This window comes from Sylvia atricapilla, chromosome 25 (genome assembly GCF_009819655.1).
Source record: "Sylvia atricapilla isolate bSylAtr1 chromosome 25, bSylAtr1.pri, whole genome shotgun sequence".
Lineage (NCBI taxonomy): Eukaryota > Metazoa > Chordata > Aves > Passeriformes > Sylviidae > Sylvia > Sylvia atricapilla.
This window is the reverse complement of record NC_089164.1, coordinates 6,653,685-6,676,676: the sequence shown is the minus strand read 5'-3', so window position 1 is coordinate 6,676,676 and position 22,992 is coordinate 6,653,685. Positions and strand designations below refer to the sequence as shown.

At 53.7% G+C, this 22,992-nt stretch overlaps 2 protein-coding genes across 2 annotated transcripts; one reads left to right on the top strand and one right to left on the bottom strand.

Annotated features, from left to right (window-relative positions):
• The first annotated feature begins 1,568 nt into the window (after window positions 1-1,568).
• On the top strand, window positions 1,569-2,901 carry LOC136371478 (uncharacterized). The gene is given in 2 exon segments (XM_066335588.1): window positions 1,569-2,132; window positions 2,135-2,901. Coding segments are annotated over 2 exon segments (1,263 nt in total). The 5' UTR covers window positions 1,569-1,636.
• Window positions 2,902-8,634: 5,733 nt separating this feature from the next.
• LOC136371477 (copine-5-like) lies at window positions 8,635-22,575 on the bottom strand. The gene is given in 23 exon segments (XM_066335587.1): window positions 8,635-8,988; window positions 10,449-10,522; window positions 10,748-10,805; window positions 11,488-11,590; window positions 11,657-11,781; window positions 12,638-12,675; window positions 12,678-12,800; window positions 12,803-12,817; window positions 13,534-13,580; window positions 14,321-14,382; window positions 14,459-14,512; window positions 15,225-15,300; window positions 15,532-15,573; window positions 16,502-16,606; window positions 16,823-16,926; window positions 17,153-17,216; window positions 17,301-17,360; window positions 18,440-18,516; window positions 18,600-18,639; window positions 18,996-19,099; window positions 20,406-20,452; window positions 21,028-21,068; window positions 22,469-22,575. Coding segments are annotated over 23 exon segments (1,896 nt in total). The 5' UTR covers window positions 22,552-22,575.
• Between the last annotated feature and the right edge of the window lie 417 nt (window positions 22,576-22,992).

The window sequence follows — 22,992 nt, the reverse complement described above, 5'->3', positions numbered from 1 at the left end:
AGTGTTCAAAGGCTCCTGGAGCTCTGGCAGCCTCAGGCCAATCCAAAAGCAGCAGGAAGGAGAGGGCCAGGCAGCGAGGCATTGCCACAGGGCCCGGGAGCAGGGTAGGGTTGGCATGGGGCCAAGAGCAGGGTCAGGAGGCCAAGGGATGGGCCGACATGTAAAGTCCCTTCCAACTGTTGACATAAGTGGCCTGCTGGCAGTGCTCAGGATGGGGGTTGCAGCAGTTTCAGAGCCACATGCAGGTGCAGCACCAGTGGCAGGTGCAGGATGGGTTGGGAGGCATTGTGTGAAGACATCGCACTGGGCATGAGGGCGGCATGGGGATGGCTGTCAGGTGATTGAGTGGGGCTGGGCTTTATGCCACGAGTTTGCCATCTCTTAGATTCTTGGCTGAGATGAAGCACACATATTGGCTTTCAGGAGTTCATCAGCAGAGGAGATGAACCTCAAGATGGCCTCCTCCAGATGGCCTTGAGGAGAGATTTTAAGATTCTGCTGACTTTTAGGAGGAAGAGGTTTGCTGCAGAGCTTGCTCAGGCACGCATCCCACCCCTGATCTGAGTATGGTGCTGTCAGAGTCTGTCCAAGGATGTGATATGCCTCACGACCGTCTCCAATGACTGAGGACTGAGACCCCAGACCCTGAAAGGAGCCCTGGCCTGGCTGAGGTCGAACATTTGCCAAGTCTTGGAGGACTGGTATGCATCTCCATGAGAACGGAGTGCAAAACAATGGAACTGGTTGCAGTGGACTGAGCCAAGGCTGCTTGCCCAAACTGGTCCACCCGTACCGGAGTACGGCACGTACGGTGTGCAGCTTGTCCCTGAGCACCCAACCTCGACACAGGTGGCTCCTGCTTTGGCTTTGTGCCACTCGCTTTGGTCCCCGCCTTGACCAACCTATAAAACCCTGGAGACCCCTGCTCAGCTTCGTGATCACCCCACTGGAGAAGATGGTGTCTATAGGCATCTTGGCCTCGAGGACTCGTCCCTCCACATTGGTAGCTATAATCCCCTTTCCCCTCTTTTCTATTTTTCTTACTATTCTCTATTTTCTCTCCCACTATCGCATTTTGGTGGCACTAAATAAAGGTGCATTTTTTGTTGTATTAACTGAGTTGTCCCCCACTGTGTCTTTTGTGCTCTGAGATCCTCAAACGAACCATCAGGTTCCCTGCATATGTTTGCGGTCCCTGACATAAATTGGCATCACGGACAGGATCTTGATAGACAGAGGGGTTGTGGGTTTTATATAGTTTGTAACAGGGGAAGGACCCTCGTCTCAGCCGCACCTAGCACGCCACTTCGGTGAGCGCTGTTAGAGAGCAAGGGGGGCGAGGGAAAATTCCTGCAAACTGTATACACCCAGGTGAAGAGCATTCCCTGTCATCAGGATTTCCTAAAAGATCTCATTGTGCAAAAGATGGGACTTTGTTGTTGTTGTTGTTGGAGGAAGTGTGTGGACTGCTTGGTGTAGTTGAGGAAACAACCCAGTTGTAAGTAACTAAGGAGTGCCTCCCAAGCAGATTAGTCTCCTCACCCATTCCAGGGAAGGAAGGGAGTCACAGTTTGAGCTGTGCAGTGTGTAACTTTAAGAATACCTCACTGTGAGTGGTTGTTGTCCCTTCACCAAAATGACTGAAAAACATAAGGATGCATTTTATGCTTTGCTTGCAAAACATGGTGCTAGACCTTCCCCAGCCAGAGAAGGGTGGGCACAGAATAATTGCTGTAATTTTGAAAACATTGTAGATAGAATATATTCTTTGCAACATGATGCTAGATTCAAACTGGGCAGAAATAAAACAATTCTTTTCTCAGTTTTGGGGGCCTGTCTTTCAGCAGCCATAGAAACCCGTCTTAAACGGGTAAGTGAAGAAAATGCAGTAATAGACTCCCTGCAAAATCTGGTAGAAGCTTTGCAAAAACAATTGGAACAGGAAAGAAATCAGAATTATTTACTGCGGTTTTCCCTTGCAGAAGAGCGAAAGAAAAACTTAAACCCCGTAGAAACACCTAAAGAAATAGAAGAAAGGGAGTCATACACTATCAAACAGATATACCCTCAAAAGGAATTGGTACACATGCAAAATTGTGGGGAACACTCTGGTTCCAACTTGAGACCTCTCATTAAACAGAATATATCTATATAAATGAAGAGTATCATGATCCCCACATAACCACCAAAGAAATACCATACACAGCCACTGAATTAGCTAAAATAAAAAAGGAATACTCCCGCCTCCCCAGTGAATCAGAGACGGAGTATGTTTTTAGAGTTTCACTCACTGGAGGTGACCAAATCAAATTAAGTGAACAAGAAGCAAGTGGCTACTGGGGACATGGAGTTTTCTTAACAACAGGAAATACACGTGCTCCATGGTCCCTGACACAGCGTGCAGCTTACTGGGCAGGGGGACTAAACCCCCTTGAAAGGGGCTACCCTCTGGCAATTGTCGGCACCTCAGACCAAATCCTAGAAAACATACACAAAGCTGCATGCTTGCAAATGATACATGAAAGAAAATTATTCTCTGGCTATGAGTCACCAATGCAACAGCCTGTCAAACCTGAAATTATGACCCCTTTAACTCGAGGTTTACCAGAATCACTTAAACCAACAGCAATTCTCCTCCAAAAAACAATAGCATCTATCACCCTGGTAGATAGGCTTGAAAGACTTCTTGGACATACAAGTGATCAAACTGGTTCCACTGACTCCACTGACTCCTAACCTTTTGCTACTCCTAGCACACAATCTAACAGCAGTTGCAAAGTTTGGACATGGAGTGAAGTAGCAGAGGAGTTAATCAGTTACAGCAGAAAATATGGACTGGTAAAACACTCAGAGGACAAACCCGAAAAACCCAGAGGAGTCAGACCACATTGCTTCCCCTAATGAAAACCAGAAAGGGGAAAACAAATCTAACGGACACCCAGCGCACCTCCTCTTCCCACCACCTTGGGCAAACCAGCCCACAACATTCCCTTACACAAGTTTTAAACAATGCAACTTTCTGGGCTGAGGGAGGTAATGCTTTGGAAAGGGGAGACCCTTTAGCTGTAGTTTGTACCTCCAACCAACTTTTGGAAGATGTCAACAAAGCCGCCTGCCTATGGGAATGGACTGCTGCTCAGGAAGAAACAACGCAATTACTGATTTTTGAAGCAACTGCTCATCAGGCTCTAGGTCCTGTTCATCCTACAGATCCTTTCCAGGTGAAATGGGGATTTGCCCTCTCAGACTTGTCAGTACACATATGGCAGCAGGGTCCTAAGGGTCCAACATGGCCTGTTGGTTTTTATTCCTGTGGTTTCAGAGATGCTGAAAAGAGGTACACTCCCTGGGAAAAAGGCTTGTTTGTGGTTAGCCTAGCTCTCATAGAAGTGCAGATGATTGCATGACAACAACCAATTGTCTTGAGAGGTCCTTTCAAAGTTATTAAGTCAGTCACTACTGGGACATCCTTACCTGACGGGGTGGCCCAGAGGGCCTCAGTAAGGAAGTGGTATGCTCAGATTGAACATTATTGTAACATCCTCTCAATAACTGAAGGAGCTGTGAAAAACCTATCAATACAGGAAGTGGAAAACTTGGATGGCATCCAAGACAAACCTGCCTCAGTCATTACCCCTCCCTTTTCCCCTGAACAGTCAGCAAATCCTTGGTTTACTGATGCTTCTGCTTTTTGCCCGACAGCTCCAAGCAGAGTTCCCTCACTGTGGGGACCAAGTGATCCCAACAATCCAGCACGTAACCCTGGACAAACCTGTTTTGGTGACCTTCCCTACTGCATGGGGAAGTACCCTAGTGCTAAAAACCCCTCTGAATAAATACACATGGGTACTCCTTGATGCTCTAGGAAAGAGTATCAAAAAACACGCTGGATAATTTCCATCATTCATTTTCTGCCTCCTGGTGGCAGATTCTGTTGTGCTTACTTTTCACAGGAGAACTCCAAGGGACATGAAGGCCATATAAACCATGGTAAATATTTTAAACAGGAATTTAAACAGTATTGATTAATGAATAAATTGGTTGCCACAATTAGAGATTTTACTAAATTACAACAACCCCTGAGTCCTCTGTCGCTTTGGGGACACATCAGTGTTGCTATCAAACATATTACCAAATTGGGAAAAGGTAAATCTAAATGATCACAAATTAGTAATTGATACACTTGGTATTATACAATTGGCATTGCTCAAAGCAACAATTCTTTGGCTTTCGGCTGCATCCAGGCACAGGTTTGGATGCAGATGGTTGTTGCCTCAGTCATAAGTGAAGGTGAGGAAGGCATCTTTCCTACTGAAATTCGAAAAATAATTTGGGACTATGCAAATGACTTTGAAAGGGAATTCCAATCCTGGTGGAAATTGGTGAACTTTACATATAACCCCAATACCAACACAGTTACAGCTTTTGTGTTAACAATATGCAATGCTTCAGTGCATTCGATATTCCCGATCCTTGCATTAGGTATAAATCATGATGGAGCCATTCTCTGTCCTTCCGAGCATAGGGAATGGGCCCGTCAAATTGGGGAAAAATGGCAAACTGTCAAATTAGAATCTTGTGTTGTTAGGGAGCAACAAGGTTTCATTTGTGAAGGTAATGCAATCATAGCTCAAGACATCTGCTTAGACACAGAGCAAAATATATGTCACTTTGAAGTACACCCTAATGAAACTCCTGAAACAGTGCTTGTGTATATAGGCAATGGATGTGCTTGTGGAGGACTGCTTGTGATGAAGTTTGTAGAAAATGTAGTAGTGAATCTTAGGAATCATTCAAATTTTTGTGTTTGCAATTTTACCACAATCACAGGATGTGACTTTTCTTACACAGCCCCAGTTAGGTCCTATCACCTTTTACAATCCAATTTTACACTGATTCATCAGATAATGCCTGTCCCCATTGGAATGAATTTAACTTTGGTTAAGCAATTGCTGCTTCACCAGGACTTAATGGGAATTTTGAAAAGGATTAAGGAAAATGGACAGAAAACTTTAGTAACAGTCCATCATGATGTGAAGGCAATACATTGTGTTTTAGAAAGGGTAAAAAAGGCTGCTGAACACAAGTGGTGGGACACCCTTTTTGGGTGGTCACCTACTGCTACAGGTATCCTGAACAAATTGTGCCATCCAATTGTTGTCCTTTTGATTTTGGTTTTCATCGGTTTTCTTTTGTCAGTTGTTTTATACATCCTAAATTGGAAAATGATGAAGCAATTGAAACGCTTGACATCCATAATGAATGCACACAGTTTAATTGATACCCCTTTTGCAAAAGATACTCCTAAAGTTATTGACACTAGACTCACTACCAAAACAGCGAGAATTAGACCTGCAACAGCAAGTTAAGTAAGATTGTTTGTTGTTGTTTGATTTTGATGTGTTTGTTTTAGTTATGTTATGATTAAAATTAATTTTGATTGTTTTGATTAAGTCAAGAAATAGTTTTAATTAATCAATTAATATTGATTGTATACTGTTTTATTGTTATATTGCTTTTTCATTTTTTGTGATTTGTTTGAGTATTTTGGAAAATTGTTTTAATCAAGAATTGATTGATTGTGTTTTGATTTTATTTTGCTTTCTTTTGTATTTCCTTTTCCTCTTTCTTTCTCTCTCTCTCTCACTTTTTTCTGTCTCTGTTTTCTGGTATATATGCTATCAACACTGACGAGTCCTGAAGACATCGTGACAACGTTGCAGAAGAGGACCTTAGTCGTCAGTCGTGAGTCACGGGGTGGTGTCAGAGTCTGTCCAAGGATGTGATATGCCTCACGACCGTCTCCAATGACTGAGGACTGAGACCCCAGACTCTGAAAGGAGCCCTGGCCTGGCTGAGGTGGAACATTTGCCAAGTCTTGGAGGACTGGTATGCATCTCCATGAGAACGGAGTGCAAAACAATGGAACTGGTTGCAGTGGACTGAGCCAAGGCTGCTTGCCCAAACTGGTCTGCCCATACCGGAGTACGGCACGCACGGTGTGCAGCTTGTCCCTGAGCACCCAACCTCGATGCAGGTGGCTCCGGTTTTGGCCCTGTGACTCATCTTTGTCCCAACTCTGATGCAGGCTCTGGCTCCTGCTTGGCTCTGAGCGCCTTGTTTTGCCTTAACACAAGTGGCTCGCTTTGGCTTTGCTGCCACTAGCTTTGGTCCCTGCCTTGACCAACCTATAAAACCCTGGAGACCCCCGTTCACTTTCGTGATCATCCCACTGGAGAAGAACCGCGTCTATAGGCACTTCGGCCTCGAGGACTCAGCCCTCCACGTTGCTAGCTATAATCCCCTTACTCTCTATCTTTCTTACTATTCTCTATTTTCTCTCCCACTATCGCATTTTGGTGGCAAATAAAGGTGCATTTTTGTTGTATTGAGTTGTCCCCCGCTGTGTCTTTTGCACTCTGAGATCCTAAAACGAACCATCAGGTTCCCCCCATTTGTGGACCCTGACAGGTGCATGACTGGAGAAAATGGACAACCCACAATGGAACATTTCTGGGTAAGCTCTGGGCAGAAATCTGAATGGAAATTAACCCTAACTTTAACATTAATGCTAACCCTAATCCCCAACCTTAACCCCCAGTCCTAACCCTGACCCCCACTTCTAACCCCAACCCAAACCCAAGCTTTTTTTCCACAATGATTCTAAAGAGGTGAGTGTTTGGGGGAGGCCCAATGGATAAATGTGGAGAGATCCCGGTGTGTGACAATTCCATCTCTCCTCAGGATTTCCTGGAGTAGCAGCCTCTGGAGATGTCTTGCTGGATCCACTCCCCTCCCCCCGGCACACACACAGTGGGTCCTCCTAAACAGGCAAAGAACCCCTCCAAACTGACAGCCCCCCCTCCACCAAAACAAGGCGAGCCCCTCCCAAATAGTCAAGGACACTCTCCCTACTCTTCTGCAGGGGGATATACATGCAGGGTTTCATCTGCCCCTTTCTCTCTTTATTTGGAGTGTTTTATTTCTGGGACCAACCCCTGACACGCACCCCAGTGAAGATGGCACCCATGGTGTCAGCCCTGTTATGGGGGCCATCCCTGTTATGGGAGCCCCCCACAGCCTGAAGGGGTGAAAGAAGGGGGGGTGAGAGCAGCCACCCCAGCATGGAGTTTCTCCCCAGTATCCGCTGACAGGTTTGCTCTTAGCACTGGTGCAGTCCCCTTACACTGGAAAGCCACTTCTTTTGGGAGGAGACAGGGGTCTAAAACTACCTCCACCTCCCAGACAGGGGAGAAGAAGCTTTTTCACACTCCCACCATGGGAGTGCAGAGGCTTGTGACCCCAAACGGGGGATGGGCATTTTGTGACCTAACTGAGCTGGGATGTGGGGTGTCTGTGACCCCCTCAATTTGGGTGCAGGGGTTTATAACTCCCCTCCAGCTGGAGTGTAGGCACTTTGTGACATCCCACCCACCCCCCAAGCTAGGGTGGGGGGCTTTATGAGAACCTACAGACACAGTTGGGGGTGCTTTGTTACCCTATGAAAGTGGAATATGAGGGCTTTGTGACTCCCCTAACTGGGTGTGGATACTTTGAACTGCCCAGTAGGATGTGGAGTCTCTGACTCCCCTGTTGGGTTTCAGGGCTTGATGACACCTCTCAATTGGGGTGTGAGGTCTCTGTGGGCTCCCCCGACCTCCCAGGCCCCCCTTCAAGCAATTTTGGGATGTGGGGGGTGCAGAGACCTGTAAATAACCCAGCCCTCCCCTGGCCCAGGTGGTTTCTGTGTATTGCAATTCTGGGGGTCACACAGTGGTGGGGTGTCACACAAGCTGGGGGGGAATCAGAGGTGGGGGGGGGATGCCAAAGCTTAGGGAGGGTTACACTGTGTGGGGGCATCACAGCCAGGGGATATCAGGCACAGGGGCCATCACACAGTTGGGGGGTGTCAGAGCTGGGGCAAGGGTCACACACAGCCAGGGAGGTCATACATTTGAGGGGGTTCACACAGTGTGTGTGGGGGGGGGGGGTCAAACAGCTGGGGAAGGGTCAGAGCTGGGGTGTCACAGCTGGGGGAGAGCCCAGGTTGAGGGGGTGACACAGCAGGGGGGGTCACAACTTGGAGGGGATCACAGATGGGGAGGGAGCAGAGCTGCGGGGAGTCAGAGCTGGAGAGTCGCAGTCTCAGGAGGTGTCACACAGTTGGGGAGGGTCACACATGAGGGAGTTACACATATAGCCAGGGGAGATGCTGAGGCGTCCCAGGGGAGGGGGCTGTAATTAAAGCCACAACAATTTATTGTGATTTAAGGCAATACAAACCCACATGGACACATGTGACACGGCAAGGGGGAACACAACGCTGGGGACCCCACTGGGATCAGCCCAGGAAGTTTGGGAGAACTATGGATTTGGGGAGGCTGGTGGGTGAGGAGGAGTCATGCATCACCCTAGGGGGACATTCCATGTTTGGTGGAACCTCCTGCGCACCCCAGGTTTTTGGTCAGGAGGGTGAAGAAACCCCTGCCTCTTTTTTGTGGGGGCGAGATAGTCTTCGATGGGTATAGGGAGGAGTCCCATACCCAAGAATGTTGCCAGGAATGTTGCCAGGAATGTTGCCAAGAATGCTCAGGCAACACCATCTCAATCCCCCGGGGAAACCCAAAAGCTGGTTTATGGGTGTGGTGGTGGGAACCAGGACTGGAGAGAGGAACCCAGATCGAGGGGGACCCCAAGGTTGTGGAGGGGAGGTGAGATATATTCTGGTCCCTGGCAGAATATGTCTGCCTTTGGCGCCTGGATAGAGGGTCCTGGGGTAGGATGAGGGGACGTGGTGTGTTGGGGGTAGGCAGTCAGGGTGGGGGGGGCTACAGGGGACATGGGAAGGATGTGGGGTGGTTTTATGCCCCGTGCCTTCATGTAAGAGAGGAGCTGGTCAGGAATCTCAGCTAGGACTTCCCGTGCCAGCCCTGCCATGCTCAGCCCCGCGCCAGGACCTCCCGACATGTAGTCACGAAATGGAACAAACTGGGAGGGCACAGGGGGGCAGAGTGGTTGAGGGTGTCCAGGGCCGGGAAGCCTCTGGAACTGTGTGCCCCATGCACAGCAGTTCCAGTGTCGCCTCCCCATTCCTGATGTCCCAGTGTCCTTCACATCCAGGTACATACTAAAACCCAGTGCCTCCCTGTATCCTGGTACCCATGCCCTAATGTACTCCCACAACCCAGTGTTCCCCATTTCCCAGTAACCACTCTACGTGCCCCAGGGCATCGCTACATCCACATGCATGCCAAGCCCCAATGCCCTTCCATATCCCAGTGCCTCCCATTTCCCACAGCCTCCACATCCTAGTGCCCCCTCCTATTTCCCAGTACACCCCCATGTCCCACTGCCCCACATCCTGATGAACCAGTGACCCCCCCGGCACACCCTCCTCATGTCCCAGTGCCGCCACATCTGAGAGCCACCCTCATTTCCTAGTGCACCCCCCTTCCCCAATACCTTCCCCCTTCATGTCCCACTGCTCCCCAAATCCAGTGCCCATCCCATATCCCAGTGCCCATCTCCAATGTCCCAATGTTCCCCCATGACCCAGTGCTTCCTAATGTCCCAGCTCCCCCCAGGATCTCCGAGGGAGATCCTAAGTCTCATTCCAGCCCTTTTCGCACCACAGCCCCCCCAAATGTCTTTGTACATCCCCTCTTCATGTCACAGTGCAACTCCATATCGCAGTACCCGCCCCTCCATGTCCCAGTGCCCCCCACATCCCAGTGTCCCCATTTCCCAGTGTCAATCCCCTTCATGCCAAAGTGCCCCTCATATCGTAATAAATCCCCATGTCTCACTGCTCCCCCATTCCACAGTACATCCTAAATCTCAGTACACCCACTCTTCCCAGTGAAGGCCCCCACCATGTACCCAGTGCACCTAATGTCCCAGTGTCTCCCTCACATACATTCTAAGCTCCAGTGCACTCCTTTTTCCCAGTGCATCCCTTCCATGCCAGTGTACCACTTCTATGTCCCAGCACACCCCTGATATGCCAAACCTGCCACCATTTCCCAGTAAACCTCCTTTCACATCCTTTTGTCTCCTTCATGTCTCAGTGCCCCCCATATCCTAATATGCTTCCATGACCCCCTGCACCCTCCTTCCAAGGTACATCCAAAGTCCCAGGGCATCCTCATTTCCCAGTGAAGCCCCTCACCATGTCCCAGTGCACACCCAAATCCAAATCCGTCCCTCCATCCAGGTGCCTCCCAGACCCATTGCATCCCCTTGTCCCAGTGCATCCCACTCATGTCCCATTGCCCCTGCAAATGCCAGTGCTGCCCCATGTCCCAGTCTGCCTTACCATCCCTGCACACCAGTCCCACCCATTGCACCCCAGGAGTGATGGGGCTGATTTGAGGTTCCCCAGGGAATCCCCACCACCCTGCGGGTGGGATGAAGGGGGTCCCCAAATCCCTCATTGGTGAGGTCAGTACCTGGACGATATCACGCTCAGCCACTTTCCCACGGGAAGAGATACGGATGTCGTCCCCATCCAGCTCCACCATGGCTGGGGGTGATGCGAGAGGAGGTCAGCAGCACCCCAGTGCCCTCCACCTCAGGTGGGGACCCCATTATGTCCCTCTCAACCTCACATCCAGAACTCCCAAGCCCCTCGCTGGAGTATGCTGAGCCCATTCATATACTGACACATTTAACTCATGGCTCCAGCGGCCAAGGGACGCCCCTGATCTCCCTAGCCTTCCCCTAGTACCTCCCAGCCTCCAGATCTTACCATCGAACTCTGCCTGACCAACTCCCACGATGATGATGGACATGGGCAATTTGGCAGCCTGAGGGAGCCAGGGGTGAAGGGAGTCCCATGAAATTTAATGATGCTGCTACCAAATGAGCCACTTCCCCTTCCCCATAGCACCAGGGGGGTGCCAACAACCCCTCCTGTAAGGATTCCAGTCCCTCACCACCCCCCATCACCCAAGGGTCTCAGACCTCCCCACCAGCACTGGGGGGTTCCAGGAACTTCCTAGCCCCCTCGTAGCACCAGGGGTACCAGACACCCATACACCCCAGACCATGGGAGTCTCAGCCCCTCTCAACCCAGTGGTCTAAGCCCTTTCCCACCTCTCAAAGGTCCCAGTCCCTCCTCATTGCCTCCAGTACCCAGGGATCCACACCTACACCCAGGACTTCCAGCCCTTCCCCATCCTCCAGCATGCAAAGGTCCCAACCCACCCTTCCCTCTAAGCTTCGGGTCCCAGCTCCTCCTTACCCACCCCATCACCTAAAAGGTCCCAGCCACCCCCAACCCCTCAGAACCCAGGCGTCTAAGCCCCTTTCCAGCCCCTAAAGGTTCTAGCCCTCCTCAAGCCCCAGCACCCAGGGGTCGCCAACCTTTCCTACCCTCAAGGGTCCCAACCCCTCCCCACTGCCCATCACCCAAGGGCCCCATGTTCCCCACCTCTGGTACCAAGGGGTGCCACACCCCCCCTCCCAGTACCACCACAAGGGTCTCACATTGACGATTGCCTCCTTGGTCTGAGCCATGTCAGAGATGACACCATCGGTGATGATGAGGAGGACAAAGTACTGGGACCCATCCAGCACTGTGGCCGCTGAGCTGGGGGGACCCTGCATGACGCCGGGGGCACAGGGACCCCACCCCGGGGCACGGGGCCCCTCTTACCGGGCAACATGGTTGACGACAGGGGCAAAGTTGGTGGGGCCGTAGAGCTGGACACGGCGCAGGCTGCATGATACGCTTCCAGCACCCGCAATGCCATGGCACGCTGGGTTTGATGCATCCCCATTCTGCCACAGGTTCACCAGGACCATGGTGACACCATGGCCCCCACCCATAGACAGGGTGATACCACAGACCCCATCCACAAAAAAGGATGGCACTGCCGTGGCCCCCAAGTGCTAACAAGGATGACCCCACCATGTCCACAATGTGGTGACAAGGAAGACACCAACATGTTCCCAACTCAGTGTCAAAGATGATACTTCCATGGCCTCAGCCCAGTGATAAAATGATGATTCCACTATGTTCCCAACCCAAGACAAGGATGACACCACCACATCTCCAGTGACAAGGAAAATGCCACCACATTCCCAACCCAGTGACAAGAATGATACCACCATGTCTCCAACACAGTGAGAATGGATGATGAGGACACCCATCATATGGCCAACACAGTGACAGAGTCCACCCACCACATCCCGAAGCTCGCAATGAGGATGATGCTACATATTCCAACCTGGTGACACTGCCATGACCCCAAACCAGTCACAAAGTGACGATGCCACTATATTCCCAGTCCAAAGATAAGGATGACACCACCACATCCCCAGTCCAGCTCCAACCCAAACACACCATGTATTAAACTCGGTGATCAAGGAGGACCACTATGACCCAAACTGGTGACAACTCCAAACCCCTTCCTAATCTGATGCCATGAGGATGACACCACCATGGCCGCAGACCAGTGATGAGGATGCACCACCCCAACCTCAGCGTAGATTCTTATCTTTTTAGCCCCAACCCAAGCGTAAGGATGACCCTCCATGTCCCAAACAATGTGACAAGATGATTCCACCATGTCCCCGACTGGGTGACAAGGACACCACCCTTCGTCCGCAGTCCTGTTCCGACTTGGCCCCTCACCAGTGGAAACTCATGGGACACGTGCCCATCTGGGGGATCTTGGCACCAAAGCCAAGGGCTGGGAACATCTTGTCACTGTCGTAGTCCTGGATGATGTCCCCCACGGCCCGCAGTGCCAGGCTGTAGGCATTCAGCTGGAAGGGGCTCAGGTAATGCAGGGATGGGGCTGCGAGGGGTTCCCTGCACGAGCATGGGACTCAGCACCTCCACAGGCCCCCCAGCACTGTCATAATCCCCTCAGCACCTCCAAAACACCCCCAGCATCCCCAAACCATGGCACCACTATGTCCCCAACCCAGTGGCAAGGATGATGTCATCTTATCCCAAACCCAGAACAAGGATAATCCCACCATGTCTCCAAGTGCCACCATGTCCCCAACCCAGTGACAAGGGTGACCCTCCATATTCCCAACTTGATGACAAGGGTGATGCCACCACATCCCCAATCTGGTGGCAGCTGGTGACAAGGATGACATGACCATCGAACCAACACAGTGACAAGGATGACACTACCATGTCCCCAACACAGTGACAAAGATGACACTGCCATGACCCCAGTGACAAGATATGATTCCAGCAACAAGAATGTCACCACTGTCCCAAATTCAATGACAATGATGATGGCACCTAATCCCCAACCCAGTGGCAGCTGGTGATAAGTATGACACAGATAGTATCAACAAGTGACAAAAATAACACCACCATGACCTCAAACTCTTGACAAGGACAATCCCATCATGACCCCAACCCAGTGACAAGGGAGACATGACCATGTCCCCAACACAAGGACAACAACATCATGTCCCAAATTGGTGACAAGGATGACACCACCATGACATCAAACTCATTACAACTGCCCCAAAAAATCCTCCTGGGGGGACAAAGCCCCCACTCACCATTGGATGCCGTGAAGTCAATGGCCACTGTGAAGTTGAGTTGGGTCCTGAGGGGTAAAGTGGCCTTGAGGTGACACAGGGTCAGCTGCAAGTTTGGGGTAGGGATACCCCTGGGGCCACAAGTTGGACTGGATGTACCCATCCCCAATTCAGAGCACCTCCAAGTGTACCTGCACTGAAGTGTCACCATGCTGCACCTAAGGGAGCAGCTGAGGGTGCTGGGGACCCCCAAATTACCAATTTAGGGTGCTGGGGAGCCCCTGCCCATGAGAGAGCATCTGCGTGGGAGTGCTGAGGACCCCCAATGGAGAAGATGGGGATGGTGGGGACACTCTTCCCCCAAAGGAGCAGTTGGGGTGTTTGGGACCCCAAAGGGAGCTGTTGAAACTGCTAGAGACTTCCAGAGGAAGCAATTGTTGGTTCTGGGACTACCAGTAAAGCAGCTGTAGGTGATGGGACAGCCTGCCCCCAAGGAGGCATCTGGGTGGGGGTGCTGAGACCCCCAATGGAGGAGCTAGGTGCGCTGAGGACCCCCAGTGGAGGAACTGGGAGGTGTTGGGGATCCCACAGGGGGTGTTGGGAATAGCAGGAACCGCTGTCTCCGATCCCTAGGGGAGCAACAGTGAATACTGTGGACCCCCATACCAGTGAAGTAGATGCTGGAGGTGTTGGGAATTCCCTGCCCTTGAGGGAGCAGCTCAGGTTGCTGGATACCCCCAAGGAAGGAACTGGGGGTGTTTAGAACCATCAAAAGTGCAGCTGGAGGTGCTGGAGACCCCATGCTTACCCGCCCCTAATGTAGTCCAGGAATGTATGTTCGGCCTCCACAGCAAAGGACAGCAGTGTCACCTGTGGGAACATGGGGCTCAAGGGAGAAAGTGCCCACACTGCCTGTGTTCCCCCCTCTGCACATCCCCATCCTCACTGTCCCTGAGTTCAGGTACTTCTTCTTCTTCATCTTCTTCCGGGGGTTCACCACCTGCAGGGATGGGAGGGGAGGGAAAGGGGCTGCTTCTCACAAGGACAGGAGGTCCCAGGAGCAGTGCAAGGGACTGTCACATCCTGGGGGACAAGTGAGCACAGAATATGCTGGAGGGCAGCAGTGGAGCACTGTGCTGAGGTGCACAGAGAGACGTTGAGGAGCATATGGTGGGCTGTGACACCGAAGTGTGTGTGTGGGGACCCTGGGGATTGTAGTGCAGCTGGAGATCCATGGCAGGGGCTGGGGACCCTCAAGAAAGCAGCTGTGAGTGCTGCACCCCAGGGTGCAGCATGGGAACTGTAACACCCCAGAGATGCAATGTGGGGACCACACCACTCCTGGCTGTAGCACAGGAATCCTGGGGACTGTAAACCTCTGTGGCTGCAGCATGAGCACCTGGGTACCATGACACCTCACAGTGCAGGGGGGGACTCTTGGGTACATTACACACCAGAGTGCAGTGTTGGGAGGGACCCTGGGGACCATAACACCCCAGGACTGCATAATGGGGACCGTGGGGGATGTAGCACACAGGGACCCCAGCACCCAGAGGTGCAGTGGAGAGAGGGACCCTGGGGACCATGATTGCCAAGGAGCGCAGTGTTAGGACCCCACGGCCAACACACAGGGGTGCAGCACAGGGTCCCTGGGGACCGTAACCCCTGGGGGTTGCAGGACCCCCCCTGCCCATGTACCCCCCACCCCTCACCTCGTACACGTTGAAGCGGCTCTGGCCTCGTGCCAGCTCCCGGTAGCTGGTGGTGAACTCCCCGATGAAGTCGTGGCTGCAAGGCCAGTGGTTCTCCATCAGTCAGGTTAAGGAGGTTCCCACTACCCGGGGGATCCCCATCACTCGGGGGTGTGAGGATGAGGGGTTTCCCATTGCCCAGGAAGTTTCCCATCAGCCAGGAAATCCCAAATAGCCAGGGGGGATTCCCATCACTCAGGTGGTCCCCATCCCAGGGTGGGGGGCAGGTCCAGGGTGTAGGGCGTCCCCAGGACCACACACAGCTCACCTGCCATCACGGTCCCAGTCATATACCTCCACCTTAATGGCTCTGCAAGGCAGCAGGGGAAGGGGGGGGTGTCACCAGCACCCCCTAACACCCCCAAATCCCACCTCCCCCCTTCCCCGGGCACCCGCCACTCCCCACTCCCTGTGGGATTTGTTTTGATGCCTCGGGGGCTTTTTCCTCCTTCCTTCTCCTCCTCATTGGGATATTTTTATCCATTGTTGCCACAGCAACATCCAACACAGGGCTAAAGCAGGTGAGGAGCTGTTTGCCAGGACAGCAGCTGGTGACACTTATTTGGGATGGGGTTGGGGGAGATGGCTTAGTGACAGCTGTGATGCCCATTGCCCAGATGGATAAACTGAGGCAAAAGCAGGTAACATTTTGGGGGCGGGGGGGGGGGGGTGTCGGTGCTACTGGTACCACAAAGATGGGGGTAGGGGTTCTGAGGATCTCAGAGGGCCACAGAGAGGGTAGAAGGGCTGCAGAGGGTCCTGAGGTACCACAGAAATGGGGAAGGAGATGCAGGGGTCTTTGAAACCACAGAGATGGGGGAAGGAGGTAAAGAGGGTCCTGAAGTATTACAGACACAGGGGAAGGATTCTGAGGGACCACAGAGAGAGAGGAAGGAGGTCCTGGGGTGCCAGACATGGAGTGACGGGAGCTCTGGGAGCCCAGAGGTATCACAGAGATGGGGACATGGGGTGCAGGGGATCCTGGAAGACCTGTGAGATGGAGGAAAAAAGGAATAGGGGTTCTGGGTGCCCAAAGAGATGGGCAGACACGGGGAAGGGGGTCCTGGAGGACCAGAGAGACAGGGGACAGGGATGAGAATGCAGGGTGTTCCCGGGTATGACAGAGCTAGGGAAGGGGTTTCAGAAGTCCTAGTCGACCCTAGAGATGGGGGGAAGAACAAGAAGGAGGTCTTTGGGGCCAAAGAAGGGTGCAGGGGTCCCAGTTCCCTGGCACTCACCGGTCATGGTCCCCATTGCAGAGGGCACGGACAGGAATGGCAAAGGCTGCCCAGATGGGGTTCAATGTATTCCGCACCACTTCTGTCTTGTGGCAGATGGTGAAACTGGGGGGAGGACAAGGGGGGGAAAGGGGGGATCAAGAGGGTCACTCCCCCATCCCAACATCCCCCCAGTCCTTCACCCCCACACTGCAGTGAGGATTTCTGGACACCCCTGCCAATGCTAGTCCAGGGGATATAGGGGTGTCCTGTGCTAAGGCTGAGCCCTCCCATGGCTCAGGTGTGGGAGGGTCACTGCAGTTTTGAGGGGGAGTCGCTCACGTCCCGTCTTCATTGCTGCGGTAGAAGACCATGAAGGGGTCAGATTTTCCGAAAAAATCCTTCTTATCCAGCTTGTTGGCAGAGAACTGGAGTGTGGCCACGTCCTGAGGGATGGAATTGCGGGGGGTCATCCACCCTGCAGCCTCCTCAGGGATGGGATCCTGTGGGGCGGCTGCTCCATGAGGGAAGGAGGGATCCAGGACAGGTGGGATGCAGCGTGGGGATAGACAGCCCTTACCTTACCTTTGGGGGTGGGCTAGTGTGTCTTAGCACCCCCGATATTGAAGGGTCCCCAAGCTATGCCCCCTCCCCTGCCCTGCTGCGGCTCACCCGGCAGTTTCCCAACTCTTCAGCGAGGAGTATGATGGTGCCGCACTTCTTCCCCGGAACGCCACTGCCAGAATGGGATGTGAGCATGGTGGGGACACACGTGGTGTCCTGGGGGTGTCCCCTGCGCACTGGGCACCCCAGGACTTACCCACTGGAGGCAGCCAGGGCGGGTCTCCTGCCCCGGGTGTGCATGGTGGCTGTCCCCATCCTGCAGGGACACATGCTGACAGGTGATGAAGGGGATCCCCACCCAAGAACACCCCCCCCCCAAGAGGAAGTCTACAAAAAAACCCCAGCCACCCCAGATTCCAGCACCCTAAAAAGAAGCCATTTCTCCCCTCAAGAAAGCCAGTTCCCAAAAGACATTCAGCTCCCCAAAAAGTCAATCCTCACAAAACACTTCCTCCAAAAGCCAACCCCAAAATCGTAAGGCCCCTCCTAAAGCGAGACCCCCAAAAGCCAGATCCCTCAAAAGCCAGACCCCCAAACCCACATTCCTTCCAAAAGCCACTACCCCAAAAAAAAGCCAGACCCATCAAACCCCACCAAAAAGCCAGACCCCAAAAAATGTCTTTCCTTGAAAGCTATGCCCCCTCACCCCCCTAAAAAAGTCAGCCCCGCCAAAATGCCACTGTTGACTCTGGGGTCTGAGTTTATCCTGGGCACACCGAAAGGGAAACATGGACATATGAGGGTTGGCGGGGCTCCTGTCAGGGACTTGTCTGGGGAGGGTACTTTATGACCCACTGGGGACACTGAGGCCAGGGGGGTTCATGTCAGGGGCTTCTCCAGGAGGGACATGGGGACACTGGGTTTCCCAGTTTTCTCCAAAGGGGTCATGGTGACCTCAGGGACACTGGGGCACAGGCAGGATTCATGTCAGGAGCTTCCTCATGGGAGAGGACATGGGGACATTGCAATCAGTGGAGGAGGTGGCTCACATTGGGGTCTTCCCTGGGGCAGAGACATGGGGACCCTAGGACACTGAGGCTGAGGGGGGCTACCATCAGGGGCTTCTCCAGTGGGGGGCATGGGATCCTGGGGACTTGGGAGACACTGGACCACAGTGGAGGCTCACATAAGAGGTTTCTCTGAGTGAGGGGGTGGACTTGGAGACACCAGGACTGGGAGGGTTCATGTCAGAGGCTTCTCTAGGAGGAACATGGGCACACTGGGGGCACTGGGCACTGGGGCAGAAGAGGGGCTCACATCAGGGGCTTCACTGGTGTAGGACACGAGAACACAGGGGACATAGGGACACTGGGGCAGAGGGGGGCAGGGACTCACATTAGAGGCTTCTCCAGGCGGCTGCCAGCTGAGCCCACAATCTCCCCCAGGGTGCAGAATGCCTGGCCCAGGAAATCCTGCAGGATTGGGAACATCAGGTGTCACCAAGGGGATGCCCAACCCAAGGAGGCCAGGGGAGCAGGACTAATCCTGCACTTACATGCTTGGAGAGGTCAGGGCTCTTGGAGTCCACATCATACCTGGGGACAGAGAAGACATGTGAACATAGAATGGGAAAGGGGGGCCTTAGATGGGACAGGGATTGGTACAGAGACAGGATGGGATGGGATAGGGATACAATGGAATGGACAGGAATGGGATGTGGATAGGGACAGGATGGGGTCTGGATAGGATAGGGATGACAATGGGATGGGACAAGCGTAGGGACAGAGATGTGAACAAAGGTGATAATTGTCCAGGAATGATGACAGAACAGGGATGGGGACAAGGATATTCTGGGAGGGCTGTACCAGGGTGGCCAGGGGGTGACCCTGGGAGATGGGCATGACATGGGGAGGGGGGGGGTGGTGACACTGAGGCCACAGGGGCCACTCACAGGTCAAAACGCAGGTTCTGCCGCTCCTCAAAGCAATAATCAAGGACAAACTTGTGCAGGAAGTCAGGATTCAGGGAATTGTCGATGACCTCAGTCCGGCCAAACTGGGGGATGTGGAAACAGTGGGGATAATGGGATGAGAGGAAAACATGGAGTGGGGACAGGGACATGGGGACATGGGGATGTGGGATGTGGTGATGTGAACAGAGGTGTATATGGGAATATGGAAGTGCAGAGACCTGGGGGCATAAGGATAGAGACACAAGAAGATGATGACATGGAAACACAGGGACATGTGAACACAGGACAGAAAAACAGGGGGCATGGGAATGAGAGTGGAGGCATGGGGTTGGGGGCAGTAGGACATGAGAATGTGGACATGGAGACACAGGGACGTTATAATATGTGGACATGGGGTTGAGGATGTGGGAACATGAGGATATGGGGACACAGCAACTGGGAGACACAGTCATGAGAACATGTGGACCTGAGATTGGGGACATGGGGACACATGTGGGCGGAGGAGGCGGGGACAAGAGTGGGCAGAGGGCTGGGGCCAGGGCACATGGGGGACATGCGTGGGAAAGGGGAGGGCAGGGGCGGAGTGGGCCCAGGTGCCGCTTTGTGCCGCTTTGTGCCGCTTTGTGCCGCTTTGTGTGCCGCTTTGTGCCGCTTGTGCCGCTTTGTGCCGCTTGTGCCGCTTTGTGCCGCAGGACCACCCCTACACCCCTCCCCACCCCTCGCTCATTATCCTGCAATTAACACTCTGTTAATTGAGGGGGGGCGGGACCTGGCTGCATGCCAACAGCTGATTGGCTGGCTGCCCGGGACCTCGACATGCTTCCCAGATCCCCAGGATGCTGGTTGGCTGATCGCTCTGACCCCAGCATTGATTGGATGGCTGCTGCATCTCAGAATACTCATTGTCCAGGTGCTGCACCCGAAGATGCTGATTGTTCACTGGTGACTGGCCAATTGGTTGGCACATCAGCCCACTGATTGGCCAGCTGGCCAAGACCCCAACTCACTGGTCATTGGTCAGCCCCCAACATACTCATTGATCAGCCTCCCAACATACTCATTGGCCAGAATTTGACTTGCTGATTAGTCACCTGCCCAGCACCCCAATAATCTGATGGCCAGTTGGCCATTACCCCTACATGCTGATAGGCCAGAATCTTACATGCTGCTTGGCTGGCTGGCTGCTGTTACATCTGACATGCTGATTAGCCATCTGGTTGGCACACACACATGCTGATTGGTCATTGTCCCAATATGCTGATGACTGGTTGGCCAACTAGCACCTCAATATCCTGACTGGCTGACTGAGTGCATCCTAACATGCAAATTGGCCAGCTGAGCACAGCCCAACGTGCTGATTGGCTGCCCCCCACCAATTGGGTCACTCACCTCCTGCCATTGGTGGCTGCCAGGGCGTTGCGTGTACAGCACACAGACTGCAAGGGGAGGTGTCAGGGGGGCAGGCACCCCCAGAGACCCACCAAAACACCTCAGAGACCCCAAAAACTCTTGGAGACACCAGCATTCCCAGAGACTCCCAAAACTCCCCAGAGACCCACCAAAACACCTCAGAGACTCTCCCAACCCCCGAGACCTCCTAAGATCCCCCAGACACCTCCAAAACACATCAGAGGCTCTCCAAATCCCCCAGAGACCACCAAAACCCCCCAATGCCCCCCAAACCCCCCAGAGACTCCAATACTCCCAGAGCTCCCAAAACCCCCAGAATCCTCCAAAATGTCCTTGAAACCCCCAAAATCTCATAGAACCACAGCAATCCCAGAGACCCCCTAAAACCCCCAGATACTTACAAAATACCTCAGAGAACCCCCCAGTCCCCCAGAGACCCCCAAATCCCCAGAGATCTAAACATCTCCTGAGCTCACAACACCTTCTGGTGGCCCCAAACCACTCCAAAACCCCAAGCCCCTCAAAGACTACCCAAAACACCTAAGAGCCAAAACATCCCCAAAGACCCTAAAACGCACTCCATCCCCTCTGCCCCACTCACCTGGGTCTGACTTGGAGAAGGTGTCCCTGTCCAGGAGCTGCCTGGGGGGACAGGGAGGGGTGAGTTTGAGTGTGCATGCATGTGTATGTGTGTGTGAGTGAATTTGTGTGTGAATGTGAGTGTGAGCACCTGGCTGTGCCTGTGTGTACCCCTTATGTTGTCAGATGTGCCCCAGAACACACGTTGAGATGCACAGCCACATGTTGGGTCATGTGCAGTTGTGTGACAGGGTGCATGGCAGGGTGTGCACACCCAGGTGTGCCCCAGGACATGGATTGGGGTGCAAAGCATGACACATATTGGAGGGCCATGTGTTGGGGTGCTCAACCAGTGTGTCAGGGTGTACAGCAGGATGTTGGTGAGCACAGCCAGGTATTGGTGAGCATGGTTGGAGTGTTGGGGTGCACTGCCAGGTGTGCCCTAAAAACATGTTGGGGTGCACAGACACATCTGCACAGCATGCACAGCATGACAGGTAAGAGTGCCTTGTGTCAGGGGCACAACTATGTGTCAGGACATCAAAGACCTCAGGTTGCACAGGGAGGGTACAGGGGCTGCAGGGTGGGCAGGAGACACGGGATGCAGATGATGCAGTGAGGCCTGGGGATTCAGGAATTTCAGGGTGGGCAAGGGATACAGGGGCTGCAGGTGATGCAGCGTCCAATCTGACCCCCCTGCATCCCTGGAATCCCCCAAACCTGACCTCCCTGCACCCCTAGTCCCAGAGACCCCCCAAAATGCCCCCTCGTGCCCCCCACTCCCCTCAGTGCCCCCACCCTCAGCACCCTTGGCTCACCCAGTGCCCATCCGTCCCCATACCCAACCTTCCTGTGTTCCCATTCTCCCCAGTGCCTCCCAGCACATTCCAGTGTCTCCCAGTTAATCCCAGTGCTTCCTAATGTATTTCAGTGCCTCCAATGCCAGCTGCCTTGCTACCCAGTGTCTCCCCGTGCTTCTCAGTGCTCTACAATGCCGACCACTCCCCGTTCCCTAGTGTCTCCCAGTACCTTCCAAGGCATCTCAGTGCATTCCGGTACATCCCAGCAATTCACACCACCAACTGTTCCCACTCTCGGGTGCATTCCAGTGCCTCCCAGTGCATCCAGAGGATCCCAATGCATCACAGTGCACTCCCGCACACTTCGACGCCAGCTTCTGCGGCACTCCAGTGCCTCCCAATGCATCTCATTACGTTCCAGTGCAACCCAGTGCCCTACGACGCTAGCTGTTCCCAACTCTCCAATGCTTCCCAGCGCATCCCAGGGGATCTCAGTGCCTCCCAGTGCACCTCAGCACCCTCCAACGCCGCACCCCAGCGCTTCCCATCGCCTCTCTCTGCATCCCAGCACCTTCCAACGCCAGCTGCCCCTGCTCCCCAGTGCCTCCCAGCGCCTCGCCGCCCCCCGCCGCCCGATGCCGTCTCCCGCTGCGGCCTCACTACCTGCAAGACACCGTGAGCTCCACGCGAGTGGCCGGGACGGGAGTGGGACCAGTGCCCAGTTCTGGGGAGCCCAGGCCCGCCATGCCCGGGCTCCGTCGCTGCCCCGACACCGGCACCGCGATCGCGATCGGTATAGGCTCCGCCCTGGGACCGCCCTTGATACTGCCCGGGGCTGCCGGCATCGGCTCCGGCCCCGCACCGCGGGCCTGCCCCAGAGTCTTCTCCGGGACCGCCCGCCGCGAGACCGGGACCGCCCTTTGCACCGCCCAGGTCTCCCGGCCCTGGCCGCGCACCGAGGGACTGCTCCGGGGTCTTCTTCGGGACCCCCACCGGGGAGACCGAGACCGGCTCGGGACCGCCCCTGGGATCGCCCCCAGATCTCCGGGACCGCCTCCGGGATCGCTCCCTGGGCCGCCTCCTCTTCCCCGGTACTGCCACAGAACCTCTCGGGATCGCTCCGAAATTTTCGGGATCACTCCCAGATTCCTGGGATTTACCTCCGCACCGCCTCCGGCCCTACTTCC